This window comes from Heptranchias perlo, chromosome 8 (genome assembly GCF_035084215.1).
Source record: "Heptranchias perlo isolate sHepPer1 chromosome 8, sHepPer1.hap1, whole genome shotgun sequence".
NCBI lineage: Eukaryota > Metazoa > Chordata > Chondrichthyes > Hexanchiformes > Hexanchidae > Heptranchias > Heptranchias perlo.
The window spans coordinates 84,129,685-84,151,590 of NC_090332.1; the positions used below are offsets into that span (position 1 = coordinate 84,129,685).

At 41.2% G+C, this 21,906-nt stretch overlaps 1 protein-coding gene across 7 annotated transcripts in view; it reads left to right on the forward strand.

The window, feature by feature from the left end:
- Nucleotides 1–9,233, forward strand: part of plcb4a (phospholipase C, beta 4a) — a 399,841-nt gene extending 390,608 nt beyond the window's left edge. For all 7 annotated transcript variants that reach the window (XM_067989437.1, XM_067989441.1, XM_067989442.1 and 4 more), the window contains one exon: nucleotides 8,372–9,233. In XM_067989437.1, coding sequence (XP_067845538.1) covers nucleotides 8,372–8,460 — 89 coding nt within the window. In that variant the 3' untranslated portion in view covers nucleotides 8,461–9,233. The remainder of the gene's footprint in view (nucleotides 1–8,371) is intronic.
- Nucleotides 9,234–21,906: the final 12,673 nt, after the last annotated feature.

Genomic DNA, 21,906 nt, shown 5'->3' on the forward strand with positions numbered 1-21,906 from the left:
TACATGATGACAAAAAAAAATCTGTACTCGAGAGAAAAAGATCCACGTGTGGGAACATAATGGGGTAAAATTTCTCCCGATCTCCCAATGTAACTGCGGCAACAGATTGGCAGAAACCCTGGAGAAACTGCGTAAATGGCCATTTATGCATTTCTCCAGGGTTTCCACCAAAATTATGACAGAATCTGGGAAAACGCCCGTGGACACTTTACCTCACCATCTCAACAATTGCCCAGCGGGTGTCAAAATTATTTAGGAGCATGACTGCATAGATATTTTTATTTGTTTGCTTTTTGATCCTGGCACACGTGTAAATCAGCTTGTAGAAAGCGGACAATTTGTGATGTTTGTGGACACTTCCATGGAAAAATAGGTAGAAAAGACCTTAAAACCAACTGATCATACTTTTTAACTTGCATCATGACAGTTGTAACATACGTAGTTATTTCAAACCCTCCTGTTATGAAGATGAATGATTATTCTCTTTCTCTGAAATAACTTATTAAATTAGAAATTATTTCTTTTGAAAGTATCACCCACTTTTCCACGCTCTCTCCCCTTGTTATCTTACACCTGAATGACTTTTCATCTGATTGTCCTCATCCCTTACCTGCTGTGCAGAGAGACCTATCTACTGTTCAGCACTTTGCCACAGGATTTTGGACAAGATTAGAAACTCAACAGCACAAAAGATTCAACCTGCATTCCTTAACTCTGCAACACCACACATTGGTTTTCCAACCTTTGTGTTAGACTCCTTAATGACATGAGGAAACACTACAGTCTTAGTTTGCAAGCTACATCTAATAATGACGCCACGTTTCATGACCAGATGAAAATAATGGACTATATATAAAATTTAAAATATGCTCTGTTTTAAATTATATGCTTTAGAAGAATTTAATGGTTTCTGAAATATTTAAATCCTAACAGACAGCATTAAAAATATGAGCACAATTTGTACTATTAGATTATTTTTTACATTTAACAGACATACCTTAAAATATAGTCGCTGTTGTCTGGTAATTCGTTCTCAGAATAATTCAGCTATGCCATGGTAACAGGAATATTTTCAAATGATTCTCGGGAAGGAAAATGGGTAAAATGAATCATAGCATTATGGAAATAGGAATAATTTGACTACCCAATAGGTCTAATCCACATCATTATCTTTTATGTAATTTGTTCAAATGTCTTATTATATAATTTACTTGCATACTGGTTTGATATGTCATTTCTGTCCTTTTTTAATTTTTTCTGACCTAGATACAAATTTAGTTATGTGATGGAAATGACTGTAATTATTGCTACTTAGATGAACAGATGATGGCCTTTATGATAAAAATCTGTCCTAGATAAAACAATCTAAAGTAGCACAATATTTTATGTGGGGACCTAAAGAGCAAAAGAATGGGAGAGGGTGGAAGTGACTGAGGTCATCATACCTATAAGAATACTGCTGACACTGTAACAGTGAGTTGAAGTGATTTGCTTTTTGGTATCAGGACTATGAAAGAGGTTCTACTGCATATGAATTGCACATGTTTTTAGTTTGCCTCCATATCCTTGAATCTCAAACCAGAATTTAGGGTCTCATTGCTACTTACACCGCTCCAGTCTAATTGATCTAGTTTGGTCCCCCACATCAAACTGGCTACAAGACTAATGCCAGACCTTAGACTGAGCTATGAAGAGTGCTTGTGTACCCTGGGACTTTTTGTCCTTGAAAAGAGAAGACTTAAAGGAGGTTTTATACAAGGTAATGAAAGTGTTCGGTAAGTTGGCAACGTAAGAGTTTCTGCCATATAAAGAATTCCAGAACCAGATGGCATAGGTTCAAGAAAAGGAAAATTGAACAGGCAATTCAGACAGAATTTCTTTTGCAAAAGGTTGATCGAATGGAATAAGCTGCCAGCACTGCTGTTCAAAAGGAAATTTTAAGGGGTCTCAAAAAGGAAATAGATAACCAAAGGTATCCAAGGTTATTAAATTTTATAAATGATATATCATATATAGAGCAGGGGTTTCCAAACTAGGGCCTGAGCCCTGACAATCCAGGCCATGAAGTTCAGGGAACTCAGTTCTAGATCAGTTTGTAGCTACAGTTTGAGATATATGCAAATTAATGGGATTGTTGATTTAATCTTTCATATTTGTCCCTTGAGGTTCCGTGGTATGCATCTAAGTGGCCAATGAAGGCAAAAAGCTTAGTCACTCCTGGTATAGAAATAGCTCACAGGAAAAAAAGGGCATAATTGGTTGAGCAGGCTGAATAGACAATAGGCTTCTCCTGCCCGAAATACATTAATATGTTTTTTTTTACTGAGTAGAAAAAAAGTTAAAGTTACATTCTGTAATAGACTTGGAAATTAAGCCCCTTCAAGCTCTCACAGCCTGAACTAAACGATGAGTTCGATGGAAATAAAAATCTGGCAGTTTCTATAATGGACAGCCGATCCGCAACACAAGTCTGGATAGCAAGTTGAAAATCTACCCCAATGTGTTGCCAATTATTCTTTGTTTAGGCCAGTTTATGTGCGGCCAGAAGTACCTTTCATATAGTTGAAGAGTAAGGAAGGAGGATCAGTGAACTACATGCTTTGGGTATGAACCTTTCTCTTGTCCATCCTACTTCACAGAAATACATGCACGTGTATGTGCACACACACACCTGCAGCAGATGTTCAAGTAGGGTACCATTACAATCTAACTCTATCACAATACAAACATATATAAATCTATATACTTTTTGGATCCTAAGTAAAGACAAACAAGGCAATTATCCATCTCCATCACAGTATAAACATATATAAATCTATATACTTTTTGGATCCTAAGTAAAAACAAACAAGGCAGTTATTTAACTCCTACTGAGAACATAATGTTGGTTAAGCAGAGATTGGAAATGGGTAGGAGAATTGTATGTAGTTTTGTTATAACTTAATGGAAATGTATCACTCGGAGAGTTTCTGTCACTCAATTAGAACAGTAGGCTTTTTCTGGGCTTCATTCGGACTATCACTATGGTGAACATCTGCAAAGCTATTTAATACTGTTTGAAACCTCACAAAATACTGTATTGTTCAAAAGATTGGCTAAACAGTTCTTCATCTTTAGATTCCTCTTCCAAGATCCGAAGACAAAAGGAGTATTCTGCTTAAAAATAGTGCTTTGGGAGTGGTTACGCACAGCATATGGATGAGAACAAATGAAGAGGCAATCGGTATATTACATCCCAATTTTTTTTTTGGTCACCCGGGTGTCTAACATGCACAGAAACCCATTGCCAAACCAATCTATTGAGAAATCCACATATGTTCTATTTGCCCAATATAGAACTAGCCCCCAATGATATTGGCTCTTTAGCATTTCACACCACGGCTGATTCTATCCCTTCCAAGCACCAGTTCAGATACATTCAACTGAGAGGATTTAGATAGTGAGGTACAGGTGACTGCAGTGGGTGAAACACAAAGAACAAGTGAGCAGGAGCAGACCTTCTCAGCTGACGAGCCTGGGGATCTGGACCTCATGGGTGCTGTTTTCAAAAGAAGAATGCTTTGAGCATTGTGCATTGGTGCGTCATTGGGAACAAAGCCAAGCGGTGTGCTAGAAGTGGTTTACATGGAGGAGTCTGCTAGCTGCATGTATGCATGACAGTTTCACAACTGCAGTCTGCCCTGTAAAGTCCGGAGATATCTGCAGCAAGCCTTCAGTGCTAGACGATTCTCCCACAAATGTTCAAACGGCTGCCGTAAGGCTGGAGTTGCAAGGTGGAATGGGCTATCTTTCCCAGTTTCAATAGACCTGGAGATTGGCTAGGCAGAACCATCAGGCAGGGCTTCACTGAATTCATTGGTACCATTTGTTCAGCTGTCACGCTGATTGTGGCCATGGTGCCCAATAGCAGAGGCATAGCTGGAACAGGCATGGATGATAGTGCGGTCTCTCAGGACATCAACATATCTTAACCCTTCCACAGTCCACCACCAATGGCTGCATATGTAGCAGAAAGCACACAAGACCAGGCCACCCACAGTTATAGACGTTGTAGAGCATGCAGCTGATCCATCTCGACTCAGCTGAAGGAGGCAAAAACCTCCTCAATCCTAGTAGATTCTTATACACACACCCAGCCAGACACCTCACAAACTATGGCCACTCAGGTAGCACCTAGATAAAGCACAAAACTATACTTAAGGTGACATATATCATACACCATCACCAAGGAAAGTATTGTGCAAGCAAACACTAGACACTCATGCATATTCTCAATTTTGGTTGTTAATAAATCTGGTTGCACTAAAGTTGTGTGTCCAGACTGACTTTTTGCAAAGGTTTACAAGCATGTTTCATCAGGTGGCAGAAATGGAGATTTGAGAGTTACCTGGAATATTTACGGCACTGTAGCTGAAGGCATATTTTGGAGGGCATGGAGAAGATGCCTGACTATTAATGCAATGGGCACATTTCCAAGTTAAGAGAAGGTCTCCTGTATAAAGCCTTGCTGAATGGCTGTCACAGCCATCATTAGGTTCTGTTCTGCAGCTTCTTCAGACTCTCACTCTTGGTGTTCTCCTTGCTACATCTTAGACTATCATGATGATGACAATGATGACTCTTTGCAGAACAACATTAATTAAGCTACCACTATCTTTGAAACTTTAATCAGGCTGTATTGCAGGATGTCCCCAGATCTATCCAGGCAGCTGAAATGTTCCATTGGTGTACTCGATGATTATTTGCATAGATGTATGCACCTCATTATGCCTGTGCTTAGCTAGCATGCTGAGATACTGGAGTGATCTCACAAACCACGGTTCTAGAGGATAGCCATGATCGCCATGAACCATCCTGAGACTTGGCTTTGTGCGTAAAATATTAGCATCGTGATAGCTGCCTGGAAAGTGAGTACTGACTTGCATAATCCAGTGTGGATGGTTGAAAATGAGCTAATTATTTGGAGAATGGAATCCTTTTTGATCTATGTAAATAGTGACATTATGAAGCAGAGCACACGGAGCAACGATGGATGCAATTTATAACCCCCTGGGCCTCTGGGAATTTTTGAGTAAAATTGCCCATCCTTCTCATGCTGATGCTGCTAGTTGTCGATGAAGAAGGAAATGAAATTATTTGTTCAAGCAAACAGGGCATTTATCACTTGCTTTATACATTTCTGTACTGTGGATTGACTAACCTGGGAAAAGTTGCCAGTGGTACTTGAGTGATCTGAAAACATAGAGAAAGGACTTGTGTGACCTTCACAGCTACCGGAAGTGCTGTGCCTGTGGATGGATTTGGCTGTGGTCACATTTTTGCATGAGGCACAACTCCATCACAGTCTCCCTGGTGAATTGTAGCCTGTGCAAGCCCTGTTACTCTGAAATTTGGAGGTATATATGTCTCAGTCTGTGAAGTCAGGTAGAGTTTATGTTAGTTTGATATGGAGTGCACACATTTCCCCCTTAGGTACACACCCCACTCCCATAAAGCCAGAGATCCTGGGTACAGATTCACAAGAGCTAAGGCTCAGGAACCCCCAAATGTAGGCATCGGTAGTGCTCAACTTTAACCTATTATTGTAGAACACTGGTTAAGCTTCCCACTGCTTGTAAAGACAGGACTACCCACTTGATTAGGATAATGGCTAGCAAGGTTATCTGGAGTCAAGTGGGAAAAATCTCAGTGTCCATTGACAGGTCTATCCTCCAGGTTCCATTAATGAGCAATTATCAACAGTGCCCGGCTCAGGTAATGGATTGCCAAGTCTACCAAAGAGGCTTGGCTTTGTTCCAAACTTCCATCATCAAGCATTTCTTCTTGGAGCCACCTTGACCCCAAAGAGACCCCACTTACCTCTCCAGCCCCCATGAGGATAGTCACTTATTTGTCTGCTCAACAAAAAAATGTCAGTGCTTTGCCACCATCCTTCTGACTATAAAATGTGTACGTGCCACACCACAGGTGGCTCCACCAGTTGGAAATGCAGAACGCCAACTTGTATTTATGCATCATGGTAGGAACCAGTCCCTGGGTATATGCACGTGTCCAGCAGCTGTCGTTCCATCTCAAAGTTTCCTCATCGGCTTTAGGACCTCATCAGCTATAGGATGGGCATCCGCCTTCGATGTAATGCAAGGGCTTACACAGGACGTTTTACGCCATGCCAGTCATCATCTTGTTCTTGACATCCAAGTCTTATGTGTGGCTAAGGCATACTTGTTACCAACCGCCTAATCCAAGTCCTCATGCTAAGGACTTTGACAAAGTGCCATGAGGCTAATTCCCCCCTCCAAGGTTGTCGGTGGCTGATCGGTATGGGCCAGAGCCCCCCTCCTCTGCAACTATTTTGCCTTTTTGCCACAAATCTTCTTCACAGCTTGATCCTGGATCTTTCAAATAGGCTCAAAACTTTTGTACATTGTGAAAACATCAGCAAAACTTTGACTAAAACATTAAGGTAGGTATCCTCCAGCTTACTCTAGACCTTGTATATAAGTGTCCAAGCTTTTTGTCCTATTGAGCTGCTTAGGTGCACAGCATGGGGCATAGCCGGCCCCATATAATGTTTAAATCATTGTTACCATTAATTTGCATACATCTCAAGCTGTTGCTACTATCAGATCTTAGTCTTCTGATTGAGGATTTGTCCATCAGTGAGGCAACAGTGCTAACGAACAGTTCTTTACGAACCTCCAGATTCACAAAATTCAAACAGGACAAACCAGTGAGTAAGAAATATAAGCACAAATGGAATAGAATTTCCTGGGCTTCATGGGTTGGATTACTCGGGCTCGCTGGATACAGGCAGTCAGCAGTCTGTCATTTGGACAGTCCTGCCCTGCAAGGGCTCCACTCCATGTGCACATTTTGCAGCTCCCTGACATCCAGCAAAATAAGCACTTGCCTGCATGACAATATTTGCATGTCTGACACGTTAAAAGGAAAGGTATCCCCAGAGCATGTTTGTGAAGAGTGGGTCTCGACAATTGAGCGCCCTCCTAATGTCTGTGGGAAAGCTGTACTCGGACAGGAACTGTCTGTGGGTATGAAGGACCATATTTTGCTATTTTTTAATATTCTGACCGGAAGCACCTAAAAATGATGTAATGAAAAATGTGGACCATAAAAACATTTATTGAATGTTCACACATGTAATTCAATGAAATACATTGACTCAATTTCTCTATTTAAAGTTTTCTTTATACTGTAATGAACTTTACAAAAACTTCACAAGTAAGAAGTTTGCACTCTAGTCAAAGTTTTTATATATGCTGAATATCTACAAGTTTCATTATTGATGATTATGTAACATTTTTTTAATGGTAATTGGTTGGGAGGAACTTATTTTAAAAGGTCCATTGCGTCACTCAACATTTCCTGAGTTAATGATACAACTAACTTAAAAACCCCTTTTGTTTGTCTAACTGAAACCTCTTAAAAAAAAAAATATTGACTGTGAAAATAATATGAATCCTAATCTTGAAAAGGAAAAAACACTCCTCGGGCTAGAAAGAGTTCATGTTATAATCATATTGGGCCAGAAATTGCTCCGGCCGAACGTGCTCACCGCTCCATAGATTTATTCTTACCCACAAACTTACTGCGGGAACTTCCTCTCATGCAAACCTGAGAAGAGTCCGGCATTAACTCCTGCAAACCTAGGATCTATGTGGCTGACTGAAGGATCGCTCTCTCCCCTCAACAAATTAGATTGCTGCGTTGTTGGCCAGCCGTGAAGAGTCAAAACCTTGCAGTGAAAGCTACAACAGTAAAATCATTGTAAAGACAGCAAAGTAGAGAGGGTAAGAAATAGCAAATTAAAAGAGACAAAAAGAAAAAGTAAACAAAATATTTAATTTTTTTTAAATGTCCAACTATTAAAATCGCAATGAATGAGACTCCACGTTTTTAAAATTTAATTTTCAGTGCCAGAGAGGTTGTTTGGCAGTCATTAAGATTTACCATGCTGTTAAAACTTAGTTTAGATCTGAAATAACTGAGCGTACCTGTTTCGTGACGAGATTAGTTAGTTTCCAGCTGGGCGGGAAAGCAAGTTGGCGCCGATTCCATTGATTGCAGCCGCGAGGTCCCTTTAAGACGAATCTGACAGATCGCCGGCGAACCAGGAAGAGCAAGTTTCGGATTTCCGCGTTTAACTGCGCATGCGCGGTCACCGGAATTTGCTCTTCGATTTCGCCACTAATGGTGAGCGCTGTTATTTTAAAAGCAATTTCTGGCCCACTACTATGTCCAAAATATGCAATACCGTTTGACAGATTTACCACTACCAAAGGAACAATGTATATTCATTCTTTGCCCACCATTTTAAAACTGTAAAATAGAATAACACTGTTTTCTCCCCCAGGCAAAAGAGATGCGGCAGATGGTGAAGCTGGAGACAGAGATGGCTCGCAGGCCAGCAACAGTGGTCTGAATCCCACAGAAACAGACTGAGGCCAATACATCAGTCAGGCATACGATGAATAGTAATGTCCAAACTACCAATACTAACCACAATTTTGTCATCTCTTCTTACCTCACAAATCTTTTGTAGCCAGCAATTTTCAGTATCAAAGGATCTGCATACACTGATATGAATGGCTTTGATGTCATGAGCACTTTAAAGGTTGTTGATTCTATTTAATACGTGTCCAAATAATTTTATTTTAATCACCGTCTTCTGGTAAATGAAGTCAGTAAAGCTGTGTTGACCGTGTTATGATTTCATTCTGTTAAAGTAATATCCATAGGATGGAAAATGGCTACTCTCGCAAAGGATGAAGGTGGGGGGTCACAGAACTATGAATGATGTACACAATGAGAACAGCATTAAACAAGTTAGGACACTTCAACCACCTTTTGTCATTTGCCAAGAAGTCTGTATACCCTGTGTAATCATTACCTAAGTCTGCATACATTGACAATAAATATTCAGAGGTCTAGGCATACACAGCAACAATGATGATCTATCTACCAGATCTCTGTACTGCCCACAACTACTGATAGAAGATTGCAACATACAATGTTACTCACAATTTGGAGCATCTAGGGACTAATTACAGTTACAAATGTAAGATCTTGCTTGGCAAAAATTGAAAACCTAACCCAAACTTTATGACCCTTCTAGCACAACACAAAATGTTGATCAGAATTGATCAAGATAAAGATATGATGTGGAGATGCCGGTGATGGACTGGGGTTGACAATTGTAAACAATTTTACAACACCAAGTTATAGTCCAGCAATTTTATTTTAAATTCACAAGCTTTCGGAGGCTTCCTCCTTCCTCAGGTGAACGTTTGTTGGAACAAACGTTCACCTGAGGAAGGAGGAAGCCTCCGAAAGCTTGTGAATTTAAAATAAAATTGCTGGACTATAACTTGGTGTTGTAAAATTGTTTACAAAAGATAAAGATAAACACCACGTAAATAGTGGTTTTACACACCAAACTAAAGGTAGTAACTCCAGGTCAGAAAATTGTTTCACCATTAATTTAAATGTTCCGCTATATACAGGTCTCTTTGCATGGTCTTGCACAAGTAACTGGCTTATAGTTTACAATGGAATACTGCATGTTTATACTGCGTTAAAGATGTTGTTGTGCTGCCCATCAACATTAGACTGCCTGCAACACTGGTAGTTTTGTCAGGAAAAGTATGAAGTGAACATGTATTTTGATAATATGTCCAAAATTGATACCAGTGAATCAATCCGAAAGCAATTGGCTATTTCCAGCACCCGGAACAGTCCAGGATGCATTTATAGATCTTTATCAGGTATTTGTTGGTAAGGGAAAACCCTTGCTGAGAATGTTGATAGATATAAGTTTTTTAAAAAATTAGAAAACACGTACACCACCACTGGTTTTCTTACTTTGCAATTTTTAATAATGTGAACAGGATAAGGACAACGTGGATCCACACTGAGGTTAATGTACTTTATCATCAAAACAAGAAAATAAATGAGATGAGAAATGTTGAATCAGGGAGTTTATTTAATATTCTAAGCACATAATGTGAACAAAAAACTATATGTTATATTACACTGGTGCAGAAATGTAGAACATCTGTTTCTAATCAATTACAGATAACAAGGCAATTGTATTCAACAAAGTTTGCTGACGTTTGAAACTACTGTAGCAAAGATTCTTGTAGTCCAAACAGCATGTCTGAAATAAAAATGCACATCACTCCAGACCAGATACTCAATGAATCATTTTACTTTAAGCATATTCTCCTATGGCGCTTATTAGAGTAAAATTTGAAAATGTTGGGCAATCAAAACATTGTCCATTTCAGCCTGTAACATACTGAGCAATCCCAGATCTTATACAACAATATGACTTTAGCTGTAAAGTGAAAAAAAAATCTTTAGTGATGCTGCATAAGGCAAAATGAAAATTCTCTGCAGGTCAATGTTGCTAATAGTACACCATTTTATTTCATTATATAATGCCTTGGGCAGGGGTCAAATCTGTATCTAAAAAGTATTTAAAACGTTCTTGCCAAATGATGTTATCTGATAACATGTATTAATGACCCAAACAGATTTTCCAATAATGTCCATAGCATTACACACAGAAGGCAAATGAACACTTGTTGACGGAACAGAAATGTTGAAATATATCACGATGAAATACTGTATGTAAATATGTATTTAATACTATACCATCATTTAAGACCAAAATGTGTTTCAAGGCATATCAATTATCTTAAGGGCTCTGTGGTTGTGTAATACTTGCAGACTTGCTAAGAATATATTTGTTTCTAGGAATGCAATTACATGTTATCAGCCATTTTGAGGGATTCTTCTCCAGCAAGCCATTTTACCCTCTAAAACAAATAGCTTTTACAAAATATCAATTATGGTATTATATATGTACGGTGGTATTACTAAAATGTATTGTGTACTACTGTAACAGTCCTTTCAATGTGCCACTAATATACCTAACTGACGCAAGTGGGTACTAGAATTGCTGCTTTCACAAGGGAATGAAGTGAAATGTTAAAATATTGGAATTATCTAAATTCTGCCACTCGGGTATATAGTTTTAAAAAAAAACAAATTCAGTTCTGTTTGCTGGTAGATACTGTCTTTAAATGGCTGTTATGTTTTATATTGAGTGACTGTCCTACTGCTTATATACTTAGCTATGTAGGTTTGCTGAAAAAGCAGGCTGTTTTACAAGTATCATTTACATGTATTGGTTTTGTTTAAAAATATATATATATATATATACACATATATATATACATATACATATATGTATATATATAGAAAGAGAGAGATTTGGTGAAGGTGTTTTATATTTATATTGTCTGTCAAATTACAAGGTAGAAAATCATGAACTCTTAATTAATGTTCTCCTGATTCTTTAATACGATTTTATAGTTCCTGTACCCCATTATAAATAAACAACAAAAATGAGAAGTGATTTTAACTGGCTATAGTGTTATTTTAGTAAAGAAATCATCCCACACATATCATACAATTGCTATGACTGTGTTTACAAGAAAAAGTTCTGCAGTAAAAATACCATAGCTTGAAATGATTAATGGCCATATTTTGTTTCTGAACAATTTAATCACTGCAAAAATGATGGTCGATCCCTACTTTCCTGAGGGTGATTTTGTGAAACCGAACTTTGTTAGCAGGAGAAATGGAAAACTAGCCAATCGTGTTGCATTTGTAATAATGCTTTGTTCATACTTCTCAAGTGGCTAAATGGTCAATTTAACTGATATATAACAGCCAATTATGAAATACGTGCCCATGTTCAGTTATGAAATGTAGAATACTTGAGCAAAATGCCTGCACAAAAATGAAGAAAATGCCAAGTTACCCACAAAGCCCTGCATGGTAAGAATTCCAATTGTGCAAGTGTACCTTATTGTCAATGTTAAGCTAAATGTTTAAGATGCTTTTATCATTCGTAAGCAATAACCAGCACAAAGTGATATTTTACACCCTTTTAAACGAAGGGGCCAGTTATATTTTAAGCTACAATGTAGAAGATCACTTTTATAATGCTGTATAGAATAGAATGGATATTGACATCAGTGCAGAGGTCAGTAGAGGTGGTGGAGACGTAGAGCTGAATGTTATCAGCGGACATGTAGAAGCTGACCCCATGGGCATGATCTTTACTTGGAACCCGGAAGAGTGCCGGTGGGTAGATTTTCAGGTGGGAAACCCGAAAGTGAACTAAGTGCCTCGGAATCTGCGATCGCAACTCAATTGAAGGCAACTATTTTTGCTTCCAGGTTTCCCACGTGACAGCCAGCCAGATTGACTGGCTGTCGGGCAGAAGGCCGGGGATCAGAGAGGAGGGAGGGAGGGAGAGATAGTGGGCTGTGTGGGACATCGGGGGTGGGGGGGGAGGAGTGGCATGTAGGACATCAAGTTGATAATTGAGATGTGGCTACATCCCAGCATCTTCCATAGGTCTGCCACTTTGTTCTATTTATTCAAGCTTTGGCACCTTGCTTATCATCAACATTACTTACAGGTCTGCCATAAGTAAATAGTTAAACTTTCTTTATTACGCAAGCCTACGAGCTTCCTATGTTTCCGAGCAGATCTGACCTAACCAAGGCATGGTTTTCTTTGCCTCACTTTCTTTAACACCGAAGCACGGGATAAAAAATGAAGGCATTGGTTAATAACGAAAGAATGATTAATTTCTAACTCGGAGCTATCCTCATCCATTCACTCACGTCCACATCTCTGTTAAGGTTAGTGCAGGGAAGTAAATATGCACCATTATTGTAACCTGTGGGAAAATGTTTGTGTGTGAACAGAGTCCGCAAAGCTTTTGGGACAAAATTCTATTATAATTTAATTTATAAATACAAATTACAAATGTCTGTGTTCTTACAGCATGCCTCAATTTCTACTCCTTGTTTCACCTTTGTGCATTAATGGTATATGAATAGTGTGCTGGGCTCCTTGTTTTTTTTGTCTTATGCAGTGGGCAGACTCTGTAGGGCTGATAATGCGACACGAGGCCTTTGATCTGTCTGAGGTGCTCAGCACACCTGATGCAGCCAGTCAGCATATAGTGCATTCAGAGTCTGCGTACTAACTTATGGGTTGTTGTAGTGTAGTCACTACTGTAGTCACCTGTTTTGTAGGTATGAGTGGCAGCTAATTTGAGCAAAAAATGTACCACAAAGAACAATGAGATAAATGAACGCTTAATCTTTTTTTTTTGGTGATATTGGTTAGCAACAACAACAACTTGCATTTATATAGCACCTTTAACATAGAAAAACATCTCAAAGTGCTTCACAGAAGCATAATCAGACAAAAATTGACACTGACCCAAAGAAGGATGTATTAGATGGGGTGACGAAAAGTTCAGTGAAAGATGTAGGTTTTAAGGGAAGGGCCTAAAAGAGAGAGCGGCTGAAAGGTTTAGGGAGAGAGTTCCAGAGTTTAGGGCCTAGATGACTGAAAGCACGACCACCATTTGTGGGATAAAGGGAGTGTGGGGATGCATAAGAGGCCAGAGTTAGAGGAACGCAGAGTTCTTGGAGGAATATAGGGCTGGAGAAGTTTACAGAGATAGGGAGGGGTGAGGTCAGGAAGGGATTTGAACATGAGGATAAGAAGTTTAAATTGGAGGCGCTGGGGAACCGGGAGCCAATGTCATGTCAGGTGACAAGCAAATGGGTGAGTGAGACTTGGTGCAGGTTAGGATGAGGGCCAGCAGAATTTTGGATGAGCTGAAGTTGATAGAGCGTGAAAGATAAATGTCGGCTGGGACACAGAGAGAAATCCCACGCTCTTTAAGTGGTGCTATGGGAACTTTCATATCCACTTGAAAGTGCAAATGGGGCCATGGTTTAATGTCTTATATGAAAGACGGCACCAATGACTCTCAATCCTGCACTGAAGTACCAGCCTAGAACATATGCTCAAGTTCTGAAGTGAAGCTTGAACCAACTCCGACTCGGAAGCCACGGTGCTACCATTAAGCCAAGTCAACAATATACAACATGGTAAGTATACCAGTAGAGAATGTAATGTACAAAACAACACTAAAGCTAACAGGTATGCACTAATAATCCCAGGCGCCTTTGAGATAAATTACAGTTGGAGAGACGCATTGCCTTACAATAACATAAAAACTTTGGGAAACAAGAAGAGACCATTATGGCCAGCATGCCGTAACATGTGGCTGCATATTTTTCTAGCCGCTTGCTCATAGGAACAGGAGTAGGCTATTCACTCCCTCAAGCCTGTTCCGTCATTATGTTACATTATGGCTGATCTGTACCTCAACTCCATTTATCCACCTTTGATTCATATCTCTTGATATCCTTACCTAACAAAAATCTGTTGATCTCAGTCTTGATCATTTCAGTTGACCTAGCCTTAATAGCCTTTTGGGGGAGAGAATGTCAGATTTTCACTACCCTTTGTGTGGAACAAAGTGCTTTCAGTTGGCCTAGCTCTAATTTTAAGATTGTGCCCGTTTGTTCTGGATTCCCCCACCAGAGGTATATACCCTATGGAATTCTTTTATCGTTTTAAATACCTCGATTAGATCACCCTTCACCTTATAAGCTCAAGGGAATACAAGCCAAGTTTATGCAACCTGAGCTCATAACTTAACCCTTTAAGCCTTGGTATCATTTCTGGTGAATCTGTGCTGTACCACCTCCAAGGCCAATATATCCTTCCTGAGATGTAATTCCAAAACCGAATGAAGTACTCCAGATGGGGCCTGACCAAGGGTCGAGACAACTGAAGCATTACTTCCTCCCCTTTGTATTCCAGCCTCCTTGAGATAAAGGCCAACATCCCATTAGCCTTTTTGATTACTTTTTGTACCTGTGCACTAGCTTTTAGTGATTTGTGTACTTGGACACTCAAATCCCCTTCCTCCTCCACAGTTCTTAGTCTCTCACTATTAAGAAAATATTCTGATTTGTCTTCCTTGGATCCAAAGTGGATGACCTCACACTTGCCCTCACCGTTTTGGTCCTTGATCCTCGTCAGGAGGTGTTTGAAATTGGAATCGGTGGCTACTATTACTTAATGTTCCAGTTTTGGATGCCCCTAATTTGGTTTGAGGAGTGAAAAAGATGGTGAGCGGCATGGGAAATTACGGAGTTCATTGCTATTGGGAGCCCACAGTTGAGGTATAGTTTTGTGGTGGCAAGTGTTTAGCCTGCCCTCTTGGCATTTAGGTGGAGAAGGTTCATGGTATGACACTGTTGAGATTTGCTATACCTGATTGACAATCAAACTTCAGGAAATTAGTTTCTGGAAGCAAACATTGACCATCTAGGTCAGAGAAGTAGTTAATCATACTCAGTATCAGACCCAAATGCTAAGTAAAATGTCTTTGTATCCATGATGTGATGTTTGTAGATTTCTGTTGTAATGTTCTTTTTAATTATGTCTATACGGCATGTACATTACTATTTAAAATGACCACAATGAGTTGCCTCATGGAGGGTTTTAGGAGCAGTCCTCAAACAAGGCAATGCTCATATTTGGGAGATTCCAATGCTTCTCAAGAATAACAGGTGAAGGCCAAAAATATCAAGTCCAAGCCCAGATTTTTGGGAAAGGCTGAAACCATTAAGTGAAAACATTAAGAAGATACTCAAAGACACAAAAGATACATTGATACTTAAGTTTAATCATGTTATTGTTACATATGTAAGTTTCATGCCCTTTTATGTTGCAAACCTTATTTTGGACATTAGAAATTTCAGTTACTGAGAAAAAAATGGCAGCCCGTTCTTTTTCAAAAAATGTTTTGTGGTTCACTTGGTTCCATTGTATTTCCTTTTATTGGTCAATTCTCCTGACTGGTCATTCAAGATTTGTTTTCATCAGGCCTTAGTAGTTTCTCATTGGTCGCTTTCTTTACATTCAGATCTACTTTGCTCTTTTATTTTGAACCAATTAACAAAATGTGATGGTGAAAGTGTGATGGCGAATGTGTGACAGATATAGGAAATAATTGTTAAACAGGAAATTCACACAGACACAAGAATTTTACTGAATAATAGACAGCTACATGGGCAGATCTCCACAGTTTTGCTCATAGTAAGTCAGATGATGAGGTTTTATAAGGACAGGAGTGTAACAATATGTCGTACACTGTGTATTACTCTCCTCCTAAGTTGTAGCTGTATCCCATTAAGGCCACAAAGTTCAACTATTATTAAGTAAACGGTTATAGATTATTCAAAATGTAATAGTCTGGGTACTTTGCAGATTGGAATATACTTGTCAATTTCAAGTGGCAGCTCAGAAGCACTCAGCATTTTACATATACAAGAAAATGTGATGCCTCGATGTGCAAATTTCAATATAATTCCAGTGGATCTCCCCTGGCTGTGCTCACAATAAGTGGGAAGGAGTGCTGTATTATTAAAATTATACTTGTTGAACATTTTTTAAATTATAATTTATTTTTTTGTGGAATAGGTAAAATGATAGGATTTTGATAGCTGTGAAAATGCGAAAGAAAGAAATTTCATGGATGCTTTGAGATTTGTCATTCCTTCCGATGGAACCTTTGGTCAGCACGAGTGTTGCCACGATGTTGGGATTAGCACGTTACTTTATCTAGCTAGCAGAAGGTCTGAAAGTGGATCTTCAACCAGTTCTTTTCTTACTTCAGTTACTTAGCAAGAACTCACCACATATTGAAATCTTCCGTCACATAAGCAATGATAATTTGTAAATGATGGTTTGATATGTTGCACAGTTTTGTACCCTTAGAAGTCTTCAACTAAAACTGATTAAACCCACAGCATATCAGCAATGAGGAAAACCTTAGGGATAGTGTCCCAATATGATATTTTGATATCACTGTTTAGTATTAACTTTCCATATTATATACAAGAGGATTTTTGACTCCCTGTAGTTCTTTTTCTCCCATCTTCAGATTTGTTGAAGAGGTTTTCATTGAGCTAGATTAAATTTGTTAGTGGCCATTCTGCTGTTTCTCTTTGGAAAATGTTCACCAATGCCTCTGTTTATGACACTGTTCCAACTGACACTATCTTGCAGACTTGGTCAAAGTATTCATCCCACATTGCTATTTAATACCCAAACTGGTATTAAAAATTACAGTCCAAGTTGGCCACACTCAGTGCCTGAAGACCCTATTAATGCATCAAAATTTCACACAGTTAGATTGTATTTGCACAGAATTGTGCAGATTTGTATTAAAACAAAGAAGAGCAAATACTGACAAACTCAGGGAGTCTACCCAACAAAAAAAAGACACTTGGAAGAACTTCTACTTAGCATCACTTAAGTTTTAGCTATTTTAAGTTCATGACCCACTGCGCTCCTATTGTAACTAATTATTTCCATGTGTCATACGTGAGGTCATTGGGTTTCAGTTTTCATAGAAAAACAAACTGAATTGTGAAAGGTGATCTCAAAACACCAATAAAAATCATGAAATCCAATTAAATAAAAAGGAATTGAATTTATTCTGTCACTTTGAAGCAATGGCTTTAAGGTCATCAGTCTTTGTTCATAGTTGTTATTCAGTTGTATGTTGCTTTTTGAATGTTCAGCATTTTTGGGGCCGTGTCAGCTTTTCCAAGCGTTGTAGGTTGGCGTATATGAACTTGTACAAGACCTTAGACCACAGTTAGAGTATTGTGTACAGTTTTGGGTGCCGCATTACAGGAAAAATATGAAAGCAATAGAAAAGCTTTACTGTAGATTCACTAATATTACCAGGGATGAGGGATTGCAGTTATGAAAAGAGATTTGAGAAATTAGAGCTTTTTTTCCAGGACAGCTGAGAAGGTTATGGGATGATCTGATAGAGGGCTTGAAGATCACAAAGGATTATCATAAAATAAATAGTGATACCTTGTTTCCACTAGTTGAAAGGCAGTATTCAGCGAACATAAGTTTAGATAATCACAAAAGAATTAAAAGGAAGGTTGGAAAAAAATCTCTTTACACAAAGGGTGGGCAGCATGTGGAATTCTCTGCCACAAGTATTGTTGAACCAGAATCTATAAAATATTTTAAAAGGGAATTAGATAGTCGCTTGGAGAAAGCAGAAGAGTGAGGTTAGATTACATAGCTCATGTGGAGAGAAACACTGACCCAGACTTAATAGACTGAATGGCCTGTCTCTGTGCTGTAATATTCTGTGACTATATAGTACCAAATTGGTTTTCTCCAGTCATACCAATAATGTAAACTGATAAGATCTAGCGCTATAAATTGGGCCGCGCAGCACCCGTTTTGTAGCCGCTATGCAGCCTCCTAAGGACCCAAAATTATGTCCAGAATGGGCGCACATGCTTCTAGCGTGACGTGCGCTGGACGCTATCTTGGTAAAGGCGTTAGCGCACACGCAGAAAACGAATGCTGGCACCATGTAAAGTAGGGAGATTATGCAGTAGATCAGTGTGCAACGCTGATTTAAAGGGTCAGATGTGATTTTGGAACTCAACGCACTGTCTTAACTATGCACAGCTGAACAGGTCATAGACGGCCTGGAGGACCCCCCCCCCACCAGCCTATTTAAAGGGATCATGCAGAAGTTGCAGAGTGGTTGCTGGATTATTGCTTCTGGATGCTGATACAATTGTACATGTTTGTTGAAGCTTCCTATACTTGGAGAAAGTTACAATATTATATAGGGAGTGGTCTGGCAGGTCCTGCATTACTGTTGGTGGCATTTAAAACAGTGTGCTGAACAAGGTTTATGCCAGCCATGGGTGCTTGCTAGGGCTCCCGCTGGCCATTGAACATGACTGGGAGCATGCAGAGAGGCCACGCAGAGCAGGTCAAGATGCGAGGAGAGGGAGGAGGTGCAGGGCACTGAGCAGGAGGCCATATCCAATGAGAGCCTTCAGGGACCAATTCTATTACCTCAAAATGAGCGAAGATCGGTGCATCCGATTGGCTGCGGTTCACGAAAGGGTCGAGATGGAAATTTGTTAACTGCTGCAGCCTCATAGTAGGGCAAGGACAGCATTGTCTGTGGCTGTGACGGTAACCATGGCACTGAACTTTTACGGCTGTGGATCCTTTCAGGTCGCTGCTGGCAGTATGTGCAACATCTCACGGTTTGCAGTGCACTGCTGCATAAGGGAGGTCACTGAGGCACTGGATGAGCTGCACAACAGATTCATGACGTTCCCTCTTGACAGAGAGCAGCAGAACGAGCGAGCACGAGGGTTTGCTCAGATTGCAGGCATCCCCATGGTGCAGGGTGCTATTGACTGCGCGCATATTACCATGCGTGCTCCACATCAGACCTCGGCCATCTTCATGAGCAGAAAGGAGTTCCACTCCCTCGATGTGCAGCTGGTGTGCGACCACATACAGTGCATCATGCAGGTCAATGCCCGCTACCCCGGCAGCAATTATGATACCTTCATTATGCGGCTGTCCAACGTCCCACCTATCTTTCAACCGGCTCGGCAAGTCAAAGGCTGGCTACTGGGCGACAAGGGCTATCCCCTCATGAGATGGCTCACGACTCCGGTCAGGAACACACGCACACATGCAGAGCAGACCTACAATGAGAGCCGTGCGGCCACACAAAATGTCATCAAGCACACCATTGGCGTCCTAAAGCAACGCTTCCACTGTCTGGACCGTTCTGGAGGAGCCCTGCAGTACTCAGCCAAGCGGGTCTCAAGATTCGTCATCGTATGCTGCATGCTGCACAACCTCGCCATTATGAGCAAGATCCTGAGCCAGAAGAAGAGGAGGAGGGGGAGACAGAGGAGGCAGTGGAGGAAGAGGCAAGGAGGAAACAAGGTGCACAGGCCCTGTCTGCCAGGGCTCTCCCTGCTCACCTTATTCATGAGCGATACCAGTAACCTCAACGACACCTCCCTAGACACCAACAGTCCTACACTCCTCACCTTTCCTCTCCCACATAACCATCAAATTGTCCTCTTTACGATTACACATTGCTTCCTCCCACAGCTCATCGTATAAATAAAAATCACCACCAACTGCGATGTCAAATACAAAATTACAAACCAACACATGAAATCATGTGTACAACATTACATTATTTACCCTTGTGCATTCCCTCAGTGTCCCTCGAGCAGCTCTGGGTCGGGAGAGCCCGTCTTCAGACTGCACCATCTCAGGTTGGGCTGCAGCAGTCTGGCCTGGCTGGCTGACAGGCAACAGCAAGGTCACTGGCAGAGTGGCAGGGGTGGGAGCAGGAACGCTGTCATCCTGAGAGAGGACAGCAGGTTCAACTGCCATGGCGCCACTGCCACTCGCACGGGGTGGCGCCTCAGCAGTCCTGGTGATCAGCTGGAGAACAGATTGCTGGAGCGCTGTGATGCCCTGGAAGCCCCGTTCCACTGTGGTAACTAGAACCACGAAAGCAGCAGCCTGAGCCTGTAATGCAGCAGTCTGAGCTTCTTGAGACATCGGTCATCAGACGCTACATTATGGTGTGTTCCACAGGTGTGCTGATGGAGGTGACCACCCATTCCATGTGGAAAAGGATGGGCTCCAAACTCTGCGCAAAGACCTGTACGAAGTTAGAGCTGGACTACTCCATGCCCCTTGACATTGTGCGCAGGCTCTCTGGTAGGTTTTCCAATGCACCAAGCATTTGGTTGTGTACACCCATCAGCCGCCTTCTGTGGTCTGGCCCATCTAAGTCATCATCTGACTCCTCGGCAACAGAACTAATGTGCGACCTCACCCTCCAGTGAGCCAGCAGCTGTGGTATCCGTTCCCCCCGCCCTGGCTCCTGTGCACTTGTGCCCGGTGCAGATCCCTCCTCTAACCTAGCCTCTACACTACTCACAGTGTCAATATCTGAGCTGGTGGATGAGAGTGTCATATCAAGTGACGATGCGGTTTCATTATCAGTGTCTTCCTCCTCCTCCTCCACCTCGGACTGTGCCGGCTCCAGTTCTTGAGTATCTGCAATGACAAAGGGAGACGGGTTGAGTTGTGGAGTAGGGAGAGGAGAAAGTAAGATGTGCGTGCTGACACCATCTGCAGCACATGACTCAGAAAAGATTGTGGGATGAGGGAGATGTGGGAAACGAGAAGGAAGATTAGGTATGCAGAGATCTTCATCATCAATACCTTCAGTGGCCATGGCCGCAGCGATGACCCACCCAATGATCCCCAGCACAGTCTCCTCCATGGGGGTGAGCACATGTAGGCATGCCTGTCCTCCATCCGTTCTTTCCTGCTGCCGGCTGTTGTGTGCCACCTTCTCCTGCAAGACCGAGGGAAGTGTTTTTTTTTATTTGTTCAGGGGATGTGGGCATCGCTGGCGAGGCCAGCATTTATTACCCATCCCCAATTGCCCTTGAGAAGGTGGTGGTGAGCCGCCTTCTTGAACCACTGCAGTCCGTGTGGTGAAGGTTCTCCCACAGTGCTGTTAGGAAGGGAGTTCCAGGATTTTGACCCAGTGACGACGAAGGAACGGTGATATCTTTCCAAGTCGGGATGGTGTGTGTCTTGGAGGGGAATGTGCAGGTGGTGTTGTTCCTATGTGCCTGCTGCCCTTGTCCTTCCAGGTGGTAGAGGTCGCGGGTTTGGGAGGTGCTGTCGAAGAAGCCTTGGCGAGTTGCTGCAGTGCATCCTGTGGATGGTACACACTGCAACCACAGTGCGCCGGTGGTGAAGGGAGTGAATGTCATAGAGTCATAGAGTCATACAGCACGGATAGAGGCCCTTCAGCCCATCGTGTCCGCGCCGGCCATCAGCCCTGTCTACTCTAATCCCATATTCCAGCATTTGGTCCGTAGCCTTGTATGCTATGGCATTTCAAGTGCTCATCCAAATGCTTCTTGAATGTTGTGAGGGTTCCTGCCTCCACAACCCTTTCAGACAGTGAGTTCCAGACTCCAACCACCCTCTGGGTGAAAAAGTTCTTTCCCAAATCCCCTCTAAACC